At 50.1% G+C, this 16012-nt stretch overlaps 1 protein-coding gene across 1 annotated transcript in view; it reads right to left on the reverse strand.

Annotated features, from left to right (window-relative positions):
- The window catches only part of CDH2 (cadherin 2), a 235702-nt gene that overhangs the window by 41112 nt on the left and 178578 nt on the right, over positions 1-16012 (reverse strand). The window contains exons 5-7 of the mRNA XM_080685267.1: positions 15730-15885; positions 12302-12446; positions 8681-8853 (exon numbers count right to left, since the gene is read on the reverse strand). Coding sequence (XP_080541393.1) covers positions 8681-8853; positions 12302-12446; positions 15730-15885 — 474 coding nt within the window. The remainder of the gene's footprint in view (positions 1-8680; positions 8854-12301; positions 12447-15729; positions 15886-16012) is intronic.

Below are 16012 nucleotides of genomic sequence, written 5' to 3' on the forward strand. Positions count from 1 at the left end.
CTAGTCTATAATAATAAAAGCATAATATGCTAATTAGAGAGGACGTCCTTCCGGATGAAGCCGGGGCTGTGAGGGAAGCCCGGGTACCGGGTGCCAGAGGGAAGCTGATGCCGGCAGCCAGGAGAAGGAAGGTCTATTCTGGCATGGATTTTGTGCATCGGGCCTCTAGTATGCATATATGCATCACCCATGGACACAGGCCAGAGTGCTGTGATGAAGGCCTGGGAGGGAGCGGGAGCGGGGAGAAGGGGCTCAATGGTGAGGAAAAAAGGGGCATCTGTAACACTTTTAATAATAAAGATAAATTTAAAAAAAACACACACACACTTCCTCCCTTCCCATTCTAGAAGGGATGAACTCATCCACCTGCCGACCATCCTGCCTTCTCTGTCTCACCTACCTTTCCAAGGCTATCCCCTCTCACCTGCCGACCCCACACCTTGAGTTTTTTGCGTTTATTTTCAGATGCTTATCATGATTCCATGCCGCTGCATTCGGCGTTTCCTTCTGCCTAAACCAGTGGTTCTCAGCTGGGGGGGGGGGCGATTCTGTCCTCCCCACCCTCCGCCCAGGGGACGTCCTGGGACATTTTTGATTATCGAAATGAAGGGGTGTTCCTGACATCTAATGGATAGAAAGTCTAGAGAGACTGCTAAACATCCCAGGCCCCTAGCAATGATCTAGCCCGCCCAAATGTCAACAGGGCCGAGGGCGAGAAACCCTGGTCCAGCACAGCCTGGCCTTCACGCTGAGCTTGACCGAAAGGAAGCGTACGTCACCTCAGGGATGGCGTCTGAAGGTCCTTGCCTACTCGGGACACACCTCTCCCGTTCCTTCTGTTTATGTGGCTGTTAGCGGCCCACAGGCCTGCCCTCCTGCTGTATACATACACACGCTCCTTCCCAGCGCCCTTGTTCTGTCACTGTATGTCCTTGGCATAGCCATGATGCCCCACAGAGCAAGCCAAGCGCTGCATGCTCTTTAAATGTTCTTTCCAAATTAAATACAGTTGATATACAACATTCCATTAGTTTTAAGTGTACAACAAGGTGATGTGACATTTATATACTTTACAAAGCGATCGCCGTGGTAAGTCTAGTAACCGTACGAGGTTATTACAATATTATGACTGTGGGTTCTGTAGGCTGTATTTCCGCCCTGTGACGTCCTTAGTTTACACCTGGAAGCTTGAACATCTCCTTCCCCTTCTCCTGGAAGTTAGTACATCTCCTTCCCCTTCTCCTGGAAGCTTGTACATCTCCTTCCCCTTCTCCTGGAAGCTTGTACATCTCCTTCCCCTTCTCCTGGAAGCTTGTACATCTCCTTCCCCTTCTCCTGGAAGCTTGTACATCTCCTTCCCCTTCTCCTGGAAGCTTGTACATCTCCTTCCCCTTCTCCTGGAAGTTAGTACATCTCCTTCCCCTTCTCCTGGAAGCTTGTACATCTCCTTCCCCTTCTCCTGGAAGCTTGTACATGTCCTTCCCCTTCTCCTGGAAGCTTGTACATCTCCTTCCCCTTCTCCTGGAAGTTTGTACATCTCCTTCCCCTTCTCCTGGAAGCTTGTACATCTCCTTCCCCTTCTCCTGGAAGCTTGTACATCTCCTTCCCCCTCTCCTGGAAGCTTGTACATCTCCTTCCCCTTCTCCTGGAAGTTTGTACATCTCCTTCCCCTTCTCCTGGAAGTTTGTACATCTCCTTCCCCTTCTCCTGGAAGCTTGTACATCTCCTTCCCCCTCTCCTGGAAGCTTGTACATCTCCTTCCCCTTCTCCTGGAAGCTTGTACATCTCCTTCCCCCTCTCCTGGAAGCTTGTACATCTCCTTCCCCTTCTCCTGGAAGCTTGTACATCTCCTTCCCCTTCTCCTGGAAGTTTGTACATCTCCTTCCCCTTCTCCTGGAAGCTTGTACATCTCCTTCCCCCTCTCCTGGAAGCTTGTACATCTCCTTCCCCTTCTCCTGGAAGCTTGTACATCTCCTTCCCCCTCTCCTGGAAGCTTGTACATCTCCTTCCCCTTCTCCTGGAAGTTAGTACATCTCCTTCCCCCACTCCTGGAAGCTTGTACATCTCCTTCCCCTTCTCCTGGAAGTTAGTACATCTCCTTCCCCTTCTCCTGGAAGCTTGTACATCTCCTTCCCCTTCTCCTGGAAGCTTATATACTTCCTTCCCCTTCTCCTGGAAGTTAGTACATCTCCTTCCCCTTCTCCTGGAAGCCTGTACATCTCCTTCCCCTTCTCCTGGAAGTTTGTAAATCTCCTTCCCCTTCTCCTGGAAGCTTATACATCTCCTTCCCCTTCTCCTGGAAGTTAGTACATCTCCTTCCCCTTCTCCTGGAAGCTTGTACATCTCCTTCCCCTTCTCCTGGAAGCTTGTACATCTCCTTCCCCTTCTCCTGGAAGCTTGTACATCTCCTTCCCCTTCTCCTGGAAGCTTGTACATCTCCTTCCCCTTCTCCTGGAAGCTTGAACATCTCCTTCCCCTTCTCCTGGAAGTTAGTACATCTCCTTCCCCCTCTCCTGGAAGCTTGTACATCTCCTTCCCCTTCTCCTGGAAGCTTGAACATCTCCTTCCCCTTCTCCTGGAAGCTTGAACATCTCCTTCCCCTTCTCCTGGAAGCTTGTACATCTCCTTCCCCTTCTCCTGGAAGCTTGTACATCTCCTTCCCCTTCTCCTGGAAGTTAGTACATCTCCTTCCCCCTCTCCTGGAAGCTTGTACATCTCCTTCCCCCTCTCCTGGAAGCTTGTACATCTCCTTCCCCTTCTCCTGGAAGCTTGAACATCTCCTTCCCCTTCTCCTGGAAGCTTGTACATCTCCTTCCCCTTCTCCTGGAAGCTTGAACATCTCCTTCCCCTTCTCCTGGAAGTTAGTACATCTCCTTCCCTTTCTCCTGGAAGCTTGAACATCTCCTTCCCTTTCTCCTGGAAGTTAGTACATCTCCTTCCCCCTCTCCTGGAAGCTTGAACATCTCCTTCCCTTTCTCCTGGAAGCTTGAACATCTCCTTCCCTTTCTCCTGGAAGCTTGTACATCTCCTTCCCCTTCTCCTGGAAGCTTGTACATCTCCTTCCCCTTCTCCTGGAAGCTTGTACATCTCCTTCCCCCTCTCCTGGAAGCTTGTACATCTCCTTCCCCTTCTCCTGGAAGCTTGTACATCTCCTTCCCCTTCTCCTGGAAGCTTGTACATCTCCTTCCCCTTCTCCTGGAAGTTAGTACATCTCCTTCCCCCTCTCCTGGAAGCTTGTACATCTCCTTCCCCTTCTCCTGGAAGCTTGTACATCTCCTTCCCCTTCTCCTGGAAGTTTGTACATCTCCTTCCCCTTCTCCTGGAAGCTTGTACATCTCCTTCCCCTTCTCCTGGAAGCTTGTACATCTCCTTCCCCTTCTCCTGGAAGCTTGTACATCTCCTTCTCCCTCTCCTGGAAGTTTGTACATCTCCTTCCCCTTCTCCTGGAAGCTTGAACATCTCCTTCCCCTTCTCCTGGAAGTTTGTACATCTCCTTCCCCTTCTCCTGGAAGTTTGTACATCTCCTTCCCCTTCTCCTGGAAGCTTGTACATCTCCTTCCCCTTCTCCTGGAAGCTTGTACATCTCCTTCCCTTTCTCCTGGAAGCTTGTACATCTCCTTCCCCTTCTCCTGGAAGCTTGTACATCTCCTTCCCCTTCTCCTGGAAGCTTGTACATCTCCTTCCCCTTCTCCTGCCTGGTCCACTACCCTGCCCGCCTCCCCCCTGGCGACTGTCAGTTTGTTCTCTGTATCTATGAGTCTGTTTCTCTTTTGTTTTGTTTGTTCATTTGATTTGTTGTTTTTTAAGATTCCACAGGTAAGTGAAATCATATGGTCTCTGTCTATTTCACTTAGCATAATAGCATCGAGGTCTATTCGTGTTATCACAAATGACAAGATTTAAATCCTTTATATGACTAATATTTCATGTTATATATACCCACCCACACACACACATACAGGATGGGGCAAAAGTAGGTTTTTAGTTGTTCATATGGAAAATAATGCAATAATTAATAAATGATAATGCCATAGCCTCTATTTCTCATACTCTCACTGTAAACCTACTTTTGCCCCACCCTGTCTATAACACATCTTCTCTCCCCACTCGTCTATGGGTGGAAACGCAGGCTGCTTCCCTATCTCGGCTGTTGTAAATAATGCTGTAATGAGACTCACATCTCTCTCTTCAAACCCGTGAACTGGATTTCTTCAGGCAAGTACCCGGGAGTGGGGATCCCAGGTCGCGGGGTGGTCCTGCTTTTGATGTGCTGAGAAGCCCCATCCTGCGTCTTATAGGAGCTACGCCAGTTCACACTGCCACCCAAGTGCCCGCGGCTGCCCCTCCGCCACCTCCTCCCGGCGCCCGTGACGTGCTGACCTGTCGCTTTGGAATGCGTGGTTGGGTGACTGGGTGAGAAACCCTGGGCCTTGCACTAGCTGATAAAGCCATTTCAGGTCCCAGACAGACCACCTTCTCCTTCACATGGCCGCCCACCACTTACTCATTAGAACATGCTGGGAGCACAGACCGGCTGCTTCCCAAACTACGGCCACTCATCTGCCACCTCCCCAGCCCCGCGCGCCGCGGCCTTCTGGGCCACGGGTCACTCCATGCTCACGTTGACGTGACTCCCTTCAAAGACACCTGAAGTGACTGTGAAATTCCAGGAGGGGAGAAGTAGCCGGATATCCAACGGCGAAATAAACACAGCGCGACCCTCGCACGCCCGCAGCCTCCCAGGGGTCCTCAAACTTTATAAACAGGGGCCAGTTCCCTGTCCCTCAGACCGTGGGAGGGCCGGACTATAGTTTAAAAAAAAACTATGAACAAATTCCTATGCGCACTGCGGGCCCGGGACGCGTCGGCTGCTAAGCAGGACAGGCAGCGGCCCTCGGTGGGCCGGATCAATGTCCTCGGCAGGCCGCATGTGGCCCGCGGGCCGCAGTTTGAGGACCCCTGCTACGCGGTGGCGCAGCAGCGGAAAGACGCGCGGTCTCTGGCCCCGTGTGCAGCGATGACAGTGCGGACACTGGACCACGCTTCCAGAACACTGAGCTCCAGAGCCGGGCCTGAGTGAAGCGTGGGGACACCCAGCCACTCGTTTGGCACACACTTAGCGAGCGCCTACTAGATGCCGGGCCACGTGGCCTTCACTTGACCTCAAGGATGAACGAACCCAGAGGCGGCCTTGCCGTCCGCAGCGATGGAGACGGATGTGACCGCATCACAGAACCAACTCTGCGAATGCAACTGTCGTGGGAGTAGGAGGAAGTGACTCCAGGACCTTTCACGGGCACCTGAGCCAGTCCTCAAAGCCTGGGGCGGGGAGGCATGGGGGCCAGAGGCATGTTGGGATAACGAGGGGGGAACTGGGTGACTGAATGGGGGGGGTGCATGGAGGGCTGAGTATGTAAAGGCAAGTAGACCATTATCTTGGAGGCAGAAGAGAAGGTGGCGCTGGAAGGTTCATGGGAAACCAGAAACCCATCCGGAACCACCGATGGAGGCAAATTTTTCAGGGCATTGGACGGGGCTGCACATGAACGCAATAATGTCATGAGAACATACAAGGGGCATACGTGTTTGCAGACTTGTTCCAATTCTTGAACGCTAAGTTCCCTCCTTTGGGGAATGGGCTGACAGCATTAGCTACCTTGTAAGCTCACAGTCTGAAACGGTTCTGAAGGCTAACGGTATGCTGACACTGCCCCAAGGGCCTTAATAATAATACAAAACCAGTTAGCGTTGGGGGTGGAGCCAGGCAAGAGCTAAGCACCGGGGATCTCCTCATTTAGCCCTCACAATAATCCAGGGGTGGGCAAACTTTTTGACTCGAGGGCCACAATGGACCGGAGGGCTGGAACAAAAGCATGGATGGAGTGTTTGTGTGAACTAATATAAATTCAAAGTAAAGGAGCGGAGGGGAGAGCAAGAGAACTGGATAGAACAGCCGGATCCGGCCCGCGGGCCGTAGTTTGCCCATGGCTGCTCTAAACTGAACTCGGCCGCTCTGCTCTTTCAATATGGCTGGTCTGCGTTAGCAGGACTACGTTTATTTCTCTGTGCCTCCCTCCGTCTGCCTTCACACAGCCAGGCTCCAGGCGACAGGATACTGTTGTGCAGAAATAGGAGGGAGCCGTGTCCGTACCTCACAAGGGACGAGTGGAGGAAGGAGAAAGACTGGGACTGGGAGACGAATTACACATGCTTAGGATGTGAACAAACTGGCCCTCAAGAGAGAATGTAAAAATGTACCACCTTCTCATATAAAATACAGCACTTGTGACACTGAAGAATAGTATTTCATGCCCAGCTGGCATGGCTCAGTAGTTGAGTGTCTACCTAGGAACCAGGAGGTCCCGGTTCGATTCCCTGTTAGGGCACATGCCCAGGTTTCGAGCTCCGTCTCCAGTGTGTGTGTGTGTGTGGGGGGGGACGTGAAGGAGGCAGCCAATCAGTGATTCTCACTCATCATTGAATTTTCTCTCTCTCTCCCTCTCTCCCTTCCTCTCTGAAATCAATAAAAATATATTTAAAAAAACACTTTTTCATACTGTAATGGAAAAGGTGAGAAGACATCCATGCTATGCATATCACTAAACTAAAAGGACTATTGCAAAAACTGCATTTCAACAATCTCTAACATAAAATATTCCTAGAACAAAAAGAATCACCGACACCCGGAAGGTAAGCGGTACAACGAAATAGAAACTTACACCTAGCTCCTAAGTAAGACTCTGAGCTCAGGTGTGAATAAAGCAATCTTGATGGGCTCATATTACTTTATTAAAGTGCTTCTAGCACTATCTTTCGTATACAATTAATTGCAATAGTAAAGTTTTCTTTGGTCCAATTCAAGTGAATGCCATTAAGGCAAGTAAAGTATCATAAAAACCAACTCCTAAAATCCTTGTCCATGATATTTGCTCCGGCAGCTATAATGTTTCCTTCTGATGTACCGAACATGAGGTTTCGTCACGATAAAAGCTGGCTCGGCCAGAAATCTACAAAACATGAATCCTTATAAGTCCGCACTCGGATAATTCACTGGCACAATGATTACCGATGATGGTCAAGAATGACCTTGAGAACTTCTGAAGAACAGAACGGAGAAGAGGTGTAAATAAGAGAGTCATTAGGGCTGGAGACTTCAGACAAGAATACAAGTGGGGCTTAGGATGGAACTGTGGTCAGCAAACTGCGGCTCGCGAGCCACATGCAGCTCTTTGGCCCCTTGAGTGTGGCTCTTCCACAAAATACCACGGCCTGGGCGAGTCTATTTTGAAGAAGTGGCGTTAGAAGAAGTTTAAGTTTAAAAAATTTGGCTCTCAAAAGAAATTTCAATCGTCGTACTGTTGACATTTGGCTCTGTTGACTAATGTGTTTGCCGACCCCTAGGATGGAACATGAAGAAAGGGAGTGTTCAAGGTCAAGAGGTGTGAGGCACTCCTGGTGGACGGGAGCCCAGGAAGAGAAACAGGGAGGTGTGCAGAGGGCGGTGGGCCGGGGTCTGTCACGGTGAACGACCCCCTGCAACGAACCAAGCTGTCCACCCCTCCATGACATCCCAAAACCGCCACTGCTTTGCCTCTTCAATAAAATACGAGGCACAAGAGTGTTTCCCTCCATTTAAGACTTGAAAGGCTGGCCGGTCAGGAGAAGGAAGGCAGCCACCAGTGTTCAGACCTGTTTCATAAATCAACCTCAGCGTCCGGGGGCCGGTGCGCACACAGGAGATCCGATCCTCTGTCCTGCACCAGGATCTACACACAGACGGCCAAAGCCTGTCGCAAGCGTGCTATTGGGAGCCTCTTGAACACGGGAATGCTCATCCTGCTCTTAACGGTCTACACCAGCCGTGGGCAAACGACGGCCCGCGGGCCGGATCCGGCTGTTCTATCCGGTTCTCTTGCTCTCCCCTCCGCTCCTTTACTTTGAATTCATATTAGTTCACACAAACACTCCATCCATGCTTTTGTTCCGGCCCTCCGGTCGGTCCAGTTTAAGAACCATATTGTGGCCCTCGAGTCAAAAAGTTTGCCCACCCCTGGTCTACACCCATGATCTGGGGTGGTGTTTAGTTTCATTCCTCACAAAAAAACATTCATAAGGCCAAACCAAGAAAATGCCAACAGTTTTAGAAATTAGATGCCAGAGGTACCCAATTCCGCTTGTTCCAAACAAACGTTTAACCACCGGAGGCATCTAATTAACTGTGTCAGTCATCACACTAAAGCAGTGGTCGGCAAACTCATTCGTCCACAGAGCCAAGTATCAACAGGACAACGATTGAAATTTCTTTGGAGAGCCACATTGTTTAAACTTAAACTTCTTCTAACGCCACTTCTTCAAAATAGACTCGCCCAGGCCGTGGTATTTTGTGGAAGAGCCACACTCGGGGGGCCCAAGAGCTGCATGTGGCTCGCGAGCCGCAGTTTGCCGGCCCCGGCACTAAAGTATCACACAGACTAATCACGTCAGACTAGCAAGGATTCCTCTGTGTACATGTATCGTTGAACCCATTTGAAGTTGTGCGGAAAACGGTACAAGAGCTTTCTTAGCAGAAACAAACCACGAGTAACACCGTGGACGTCCCGTTACCTGGCGATAAAGTGCGTGCCACCCTGTGCACCTGTAAGATGGGAAACAGATGGAAAGACAGCTGCGGTTGGCTTACTTCTCGATCCAGTCCGGCTGCCACGGTGATGATGTCCCCCGTCTCGTTGTTGATGGTGAACATGTTGGGCGAGGGCGTGCTGGGGGCCTGGGACAGGATCCTGTACCTCAGCATCCCGTTCTGGGTGTTGGGATCATCAGCGTCGATGGCAGTGACCGTCATCACATACGTTCCTGGACACACAGCACACATGGGGAGTGAACGGGCGGCCTTCATTTCAGCATCTCCCAAACAGCAGGCCTGCTTGCCCCTACGTTCAATCTCAAGTCCACTTTTCCAAAGCAAGCCCTTAATCACACAGACCTGATTAAAAACACTGTTCATAAGAAGAGTACTCACTTTATTTTGTTATTATTTTTTAAATAGTTTTATTGATTTCAGAGAGGAAGGCAGGGAGAAGCAGAGAGAGAGAGAGAGACATCAATGATGAGAGAGAATCATGGATAGGCTGCCTCCTACACGCCCCCTACTGGGGATCGAGCCACAACCCGGGCATGTGCCCTGACCAGGAATCCAACCGTGACCTCCTGGTTCATAGGTCGATGCTCAAGCACGGGGCCACGCCAGCCAGGCCACAAGAGTACACACTTTAAAAAATAGAAACCAGCCAAAACCGGTTTGGCTCAGTGGATGGAGCGTCAGCCTGCGGACTGAGGGGTCCCGGGTTCGATTCCGGTCAGGGGCATGTACATTGGTTGCGGGCACATCCCCAGTGGGGGGTGTGCAGGAGGCGGCTGATCGATGTTTCTCTCTCATCGATGTTTCTGGCTCTCTATCCCTCTTCCTTCCTCTCTGTGAAATATCAATAAAATATATTTAAAAAAAATAAAAAATAAAAAATAGAAACCATGGTTTCATTATTTGAAAGGAAAACTACAAAACATTTATACATGTATAAAGACTCCAGTTTTCCGTAACTTTGAAGACAAATTCACTATAGATTAAATAAATGATCCCTTCAGACCTTCACTTAGAAAGAAGGCAACTAACGAGTGAGACGGATGCCATTAGCGACATGGATGATGGCCACTGGTTCCTTCCCTCAGACCCACCTTCTCGTCACGCAGGCGCATGGGGAATGACGTGCTGAGCCAGCCTCCCCGTGGCCTCCGTCGCTTTGGGAAAGCAGGCCTGTGCCTGAGGACGAACACTCCACTGGCCGGGCCATCAGGGATCCCTCCCTGCGTTACTGCTTCGGTACACTGCACAGGGGTTGGCATTGTGGCTATTTCCATGGAGATTAAAGGAACGCTGCCACAACCCCAAGGGACTTCCATTTATTAGACATTTCCAAGGGAAATCTACAAAGCACTAGGGTCAAATAAGTTCAAACCAGCTGGACACACACACGGTGGTGTGTCGGTAGAGGGAAGGACCTGCTCTGTAACCGGCTTTGTTCCCTGGGATATTTACAAGGGCCGGATTGCACCACTGCTCTCTCTCCTCGCCTCCTTCCTGAGCACGCTCAGCTCAGGCCTACCGGAGAGCCTGAACGGTGGCTCTCCCGTCCACATGGCACAGTTTTTGCAGAATTAACTAAGGCGAGGTCACATTGCTCAAGTCAGTTTCCAGAGCTTGACCCTCAAAGCAAGACACCCTTTTGGGTTATATGTCATCGCTACCCCCCGCCCCCCCCCCCCCCTCATAACTCTGTGTATTTGCCTGCGTGCTCGCCTGTATTGTTCTTCCCTGGTGGAATTCAAGCTCCCACAGGGTAGAAACGTGCTCACGTGCCAAGGCAGTGCCCAGCACACAGCACATGCTCCACAAACATGGGCTGAATGACTGACTGACTGAATGAATACATTGTTAAAGCAAAATAACGTTTCAGAATCTTGAACTACAATATTGATTGCAATGCAAATTAACTCAAGATTCGTGACATCATGAACCCTTGCCTAGATGGGATGTTTTCAAACGTACGAAACCACCACAGGAAATACACTCACGGAACGTCTCCACTTCTCACGATCATTTGCAGTCTTTCATTTGTGGTTGGGGTGATGGAGGTGCATGGTCAAATGCACAATAAATAAAAGAGCAAGAAGCATCGCCCGGCAAACAAAGCCCCGTGTCTATTACCTGGGAATACGCCTATCAGGCTGTGTGCGGGTGCGGACACCTGCCCGTGCTTGGGGTTCCGGCATGCATTTTCCTGTAACAGGGACTAGTCTGCAATGCCACGCAGGGGTCACCGAAGGCTGAACTTCCTGCAGGGCCCCTCCTCCCACTCCTGCTGCCGCAACCCCACCCCCACGCCTTCTCTGAGGGTACGGACAAGTGCGTTTGGGCCGAGAGAAAAAATAGCCGTGGGAAGTGTATTTGGTTAGATCTACGTGTTGGTTTACACGGCATAAGGGAGCCGCATACACTGGGACAGGTGACCGCGGTCACAGCACCGTTTTAAATGTTGAGGCGTTTTAAATTGCAAAGAAAAAAACAACGTACAATGATGTAGCGAATGAAATCTCTCCAAACACCAAGGCTGGCAAAACATTTCCTTCCCCGTCTCATCCGCTGGTGCTCACGGTAAAGGGCTTTCCTGGGCTCGCCACCTGAGCCGGAGCCCACAGTGGACCAGGGATAAGACTCTGAGTCTCCGTCACCCACCACAGCGAGGAGGCTTTTGGCAATTGCTGCATGTCGGCGGGGTCACCCCCTGACCCCAGTTTCACAGCCGGGGCAGCGGGAGACTGGAGAGAATCCCGAAAGGAAATGACCTACAGGGGTCAGGGTCGCCCAGTCCGCTTTCGGTCTCACCACATCAGCTGGTCCCAGGAACACCAAGTATATTTCATTATTATCTTTTTAAATATATATATATTTTAAAATATATTTCATTGATTTTTTTACAGAGAGGAAGGGAGAGGGATAGAGAGTTAGAAACATCGATGAGAGAGAAACATCGATGAGAGAGAAACATCGATCAGCTGCCTCCTGCACACTCCCCACTGGGGACGTGCCTGCAACCAAGGTACATGGCCTTGACCGGAATCAAACCTGGGGCCCTTCAGTCCACAGGCCGACGCTCTATCCACTGAGCCAAACAGGTTTTGGCTAAATATATTGTTATTGATTTCAGAGAGGAAGGGAGAAGGAGAGAGAGAAAAAAACATCCATGATGAGAGAGAATCATGGATCGGCTGCCTCCTGCACGCCCCACATTGGGGATGGAGCCCACAACCCGGGCCTGTGCCCTGACCGGGAATCGAACGGTGATCTCCTGGTTCCTGGGTTGACGCTCAAGCCCTGAGCCGTGCCAGCCGGGCCCAAGTAACTTTTGGACTCTGCAACGGCACCTTAGCTGCTGCTGTGACTCTACGACACCCTCCGCACTCCATGGGCAGAGGCCCTGGCTCTGGGGCCCACTTCCCAGCGGCCCTGGCAGGAGCAGAGGCCCCTCCTACGGATGCGATGCTACCAAGCCCGTGTACTTCACCGAAGGCGGGACGATCACAGCACCAAGCAGAATCGCATTTCCCGTTCTCCCTCTTCTTCCAGGTCTCCCCGAAGCTACCTCCCTTTCTCCCCAGACGCATTAGGGACGGAAGAAAATGCCGCGCCAAGGCCCCCAGGCGGCCCCTTCCCTGCCGTGGCCTCCCGAGGACCCCGCACACTCACCCGGCTTCGAGCCCTCGGGCACCGTCCCGTTCCAGACCTGGTGCAGGAACTCGGGGCGGTTGTCGTTCATGTCGATGACGTTGATGACGATGTCGATGGGGTTCTCCACCTGGTTGCCGTTGATGTCCACCGCGTGGGCCCGCAGCTGCAACAGCCATCAGGACACGGGCGAGTGAGTGAGAAGGCAACGTTCACCCTCACCATGCTCCCCGCCAGCACCCAGGCACCGACCAGCAGGAGAACAGAAGCGACTCTTCCCGCAACATCCGTCAGCGCAACGCCACCCCGTCAGCATCGATACAGCGGCCCAGGGCCCCAGGGACGCCCCGCCAGGCCCCGTGCTCCCCGTTTCATGGGTTTGCCTCTTTAATCCAAATACAAAAGACGGAGGCCGAAGTGACCAGCATTTGAAAGGGAAAAATCGAGCCCCGGAAAGCTTGAGCCAGTCCGCTGTGGGCGCCGGCACAGCCCGCGTTCAAGGCCAGGACCGTTCCGCACCCACATCCCTTGGCTAAGCCCGTCCTGACGACTCAAGGGTTAACAAGGCGCTCCTGGCCCGGAGCACTCACACAGACCAAGGGAGCGGGGGGCCGGGGGGGCACCCAGGAAGAATTAGTGTGCAGAGGGAGTTTTCTCACTAGGTTTGGTTTCTAGAACTGTCGAAGGCACTCATGAACCGTACGAGTGCATGGATACGTCAGACCGTTGTTCTTCTCTTCGTTGGTATTCTAGGAATTTTTTCTTTTCTCTTTTTTCTTTTTAAACAAATGTAATCACTCAGCTACTCTTGGAAGGATATCGTCAACATCTTTTCCTCAGGCACACAGAGACCCGTTTCATTCTTTGCGCTAGCCCCAGCATTCCATGGGGTTGTTTATTTTTAACGGGAATGCTCCCGTGATGCGCCCATCAAGGATGATGCTGGCAGCGGCTTTCTGTGGGACATGCTTTACCAGTTAAAGCAGCACCAGCATACCCTTTCTTATGTAGAGGTTACTTACTACACGCAACAAATAGCCACCAATAGGTGTTCAAGTTAGGTTACAGTCATTCCACAAAATCATTTGGAGCAATCAAAATTTATTATTTAAATCAGGCATGTCAAACTCACGGCTGGCGGGCCCAGTGCGAGTTTGACATGCTTGATTTAAGTAATTTTTAAAAAATATATATTTTCATTGATTTCAGAGAGGATGGGAGAGATAGAAACATCAATGATGAGAGAGAATCACTGATCAGCTGCCTCCTGCACAGCCCCTACTGGAGATTGAGCCTGCAACCCAAGCATGTGCCCTTGACCGGAATCGAACCCGGGACCCTTCAGTCCACAGGCCGATGCTCTATCCACTGAGACAAACCAGCTAGGGCAAATAAATAATTTTTACTGACATAAGATGTTAAATCTTATGATAGCGAAGTGGCAAAGTCTAGTTTCAAAGAATGGCTCTCATTTTGAAAGAAAACATTTATGAATTTATCCGCAGCAAAACATCTTACAGGACGACATCCATGTGTTTAAAATAACCGTTATTGCCCTAGCTGGTTTGGCTCAGTGGATAGAGCGTCGGCCTGGGGACTGAAGGGTCCCGGGTTCGATTCCGGTCAAGGGCATGTACCTTGGTTGCGGGCACATCCCCAGTAGGGGGCGTGCAGGAGGCAGCTGATCGATGTTTCCATCTCTCTATCCCTCTCCCTTCCTCTCTGTAAAAAAATCAATAAAATATATTTAAAAATAAATAAATAAAATAAAATAACCGTTATTTTTACAAACTAGGATTGCAGATTGTTTTCACTTTCTTATTAATACTGTATTATTTGAAAAGTTTCATTTCTGTGTTATTTGAAAAGGTTTTGCAACATGCACGTATTCCTCTAAAAAACAGTAATTTCATCAAAAGTATTAGTTGTTCATGTGGAAATTAAAGAAGTAATAAAGATCAATTTAGGTTTCTATATTTAAACTCAGGAAAAAATTGTTGAAATCTTGTTCCAGGAAAATGTACACGTATGACCAGAAAAAACAGAAAACAGAAAGAAGCTTCCTGGAACTGACCTTTTTCATATTAGGTAATTCTTGCATCTTAAAATACTCAACCCAGCGTTCTTTCTAAGTTGGAAAAATCAGTGTCAAACATATGCAGGGTGGGGCCAAAGTCGGTCTACAGTCATTTGTATGGAAAATGATTCAATAATTAATAAATAATAACACAATAATAAATAAATAATAATGACATGTTGCGCATGCTGTACACATTCTTTTGCCCCACGCTGCATGTATTTAAAAGTATGAACGTATCACTATACACAAAAGGTGGCTATAACTCAGTACGAAAATAAAAACAGGAAAATAAAGAACAAGAATTAACGTAAGAAACATAATCGGTTACGGTATCTAAGAAAAGATTGCCCATCTCGGCCGACGGATGAGACCCGGTGCTAGCAGGGTTATGAGGGAAGGAGAGAGCTCCATTCCCAGGAGTATCCACACGGCCACCTTCCTGGAGGGAACACTGCCCCCGACGGACAGGGCGAAAGCGCGCGATCCATGTTCTAGGCCTCTGCTTAACGGTGATAACGACGCCAGCAGGATCAGACCACGTGCACATGCCAAGCACAGATGTCTATCAGTAGAAACTGTTTTAAAATCGCAGCCCGTACATCCAAGGGATCCTGTCCAGCTATTGACAACGCTGCGATCTCTCAACATTCCCAAGCACGGAGTTGACCCCCCGTGGGGACATCTGTTCTTAGAAGGTCTTGGCCACGTACCTGAGAGCGGGCACCAACGAGTACAGGGTAATGCAATGTGGGGCAATTTCACTCTCTTCTCCCGTACAATTTGCTTTTTAACCGGGAGTACTCATCCGTCCCATCAAGACAACACCAGGATGAAAGTAAAGGGAAAAGGCTCCAAGCACATTTCCCATCTTAGAACGCTCGGAAGCAAAGCTTTCAGATGGATCCCAGCCCGGCCGGCGTGGCTCAGTGGCTGAGTGTGGGCCTAGGAACCAGGAGGTCACGGTTCGATTCCCAGACAGGGCACACGCCCGGGTTGTGGGCTCCGTACCTAGTGTGGGGCGTGCAGGAGGCAGCCGATCCATGATTCTCTCTCATCACTGATGTTTCTCTCTCTCAGTCTCCCTTCCTTTCTGAAATCAATACAAATATATATGTGTGTGTGTGTGTATATATATATACATATATATATATATATATATATATATATGTGTGTGTGTGTATACATGTATACACACACACACACACATATACATATATATATATTTACATACATATATATATATATATATATATAAACACACACACACACGCATATATACATATTTTTTAAATGATATGAGAGGCACAGGTCACCCTCGGCGCACACAGAGAAGACTGCACGCACAGGGTATCAGCAGCAGAACTCTTACGTGAAAGCGGGCGATCTGCTCTCGATCCAGGGGCTTGGTCACGGACAGCTGCCCGGAGATGGGGTTGATAATGAAGATGCCAGTGGGAGGCTGGTCAGCGCCGGGCCCGGTGACGCTGTACCGCAGGGAGAGGTTTTTGTCTCTATCGGACCGGATCTGCGGGCCCAGAAGACAATCGCGTTAGAGCAGAGACCACGTGAGCGCGTTACCTGAGACACAGGCGCCACGCCTCGTGCCCTTCTGCAGTTACAAACCTACCCCACTGCCTCCCCCCAAACCAGGG

This window comes from Plecotus auritus (assembly GCF_963455305.1).
Source record: "Plecotus auritus genome assembly, chromosome: 8".
Lineage (NCBI taxonomy): Eukaryota > Metazoa > Chordata > Mammalia > Chiroptera > Vespertilionidae > Plecotus > Plecotus auritus.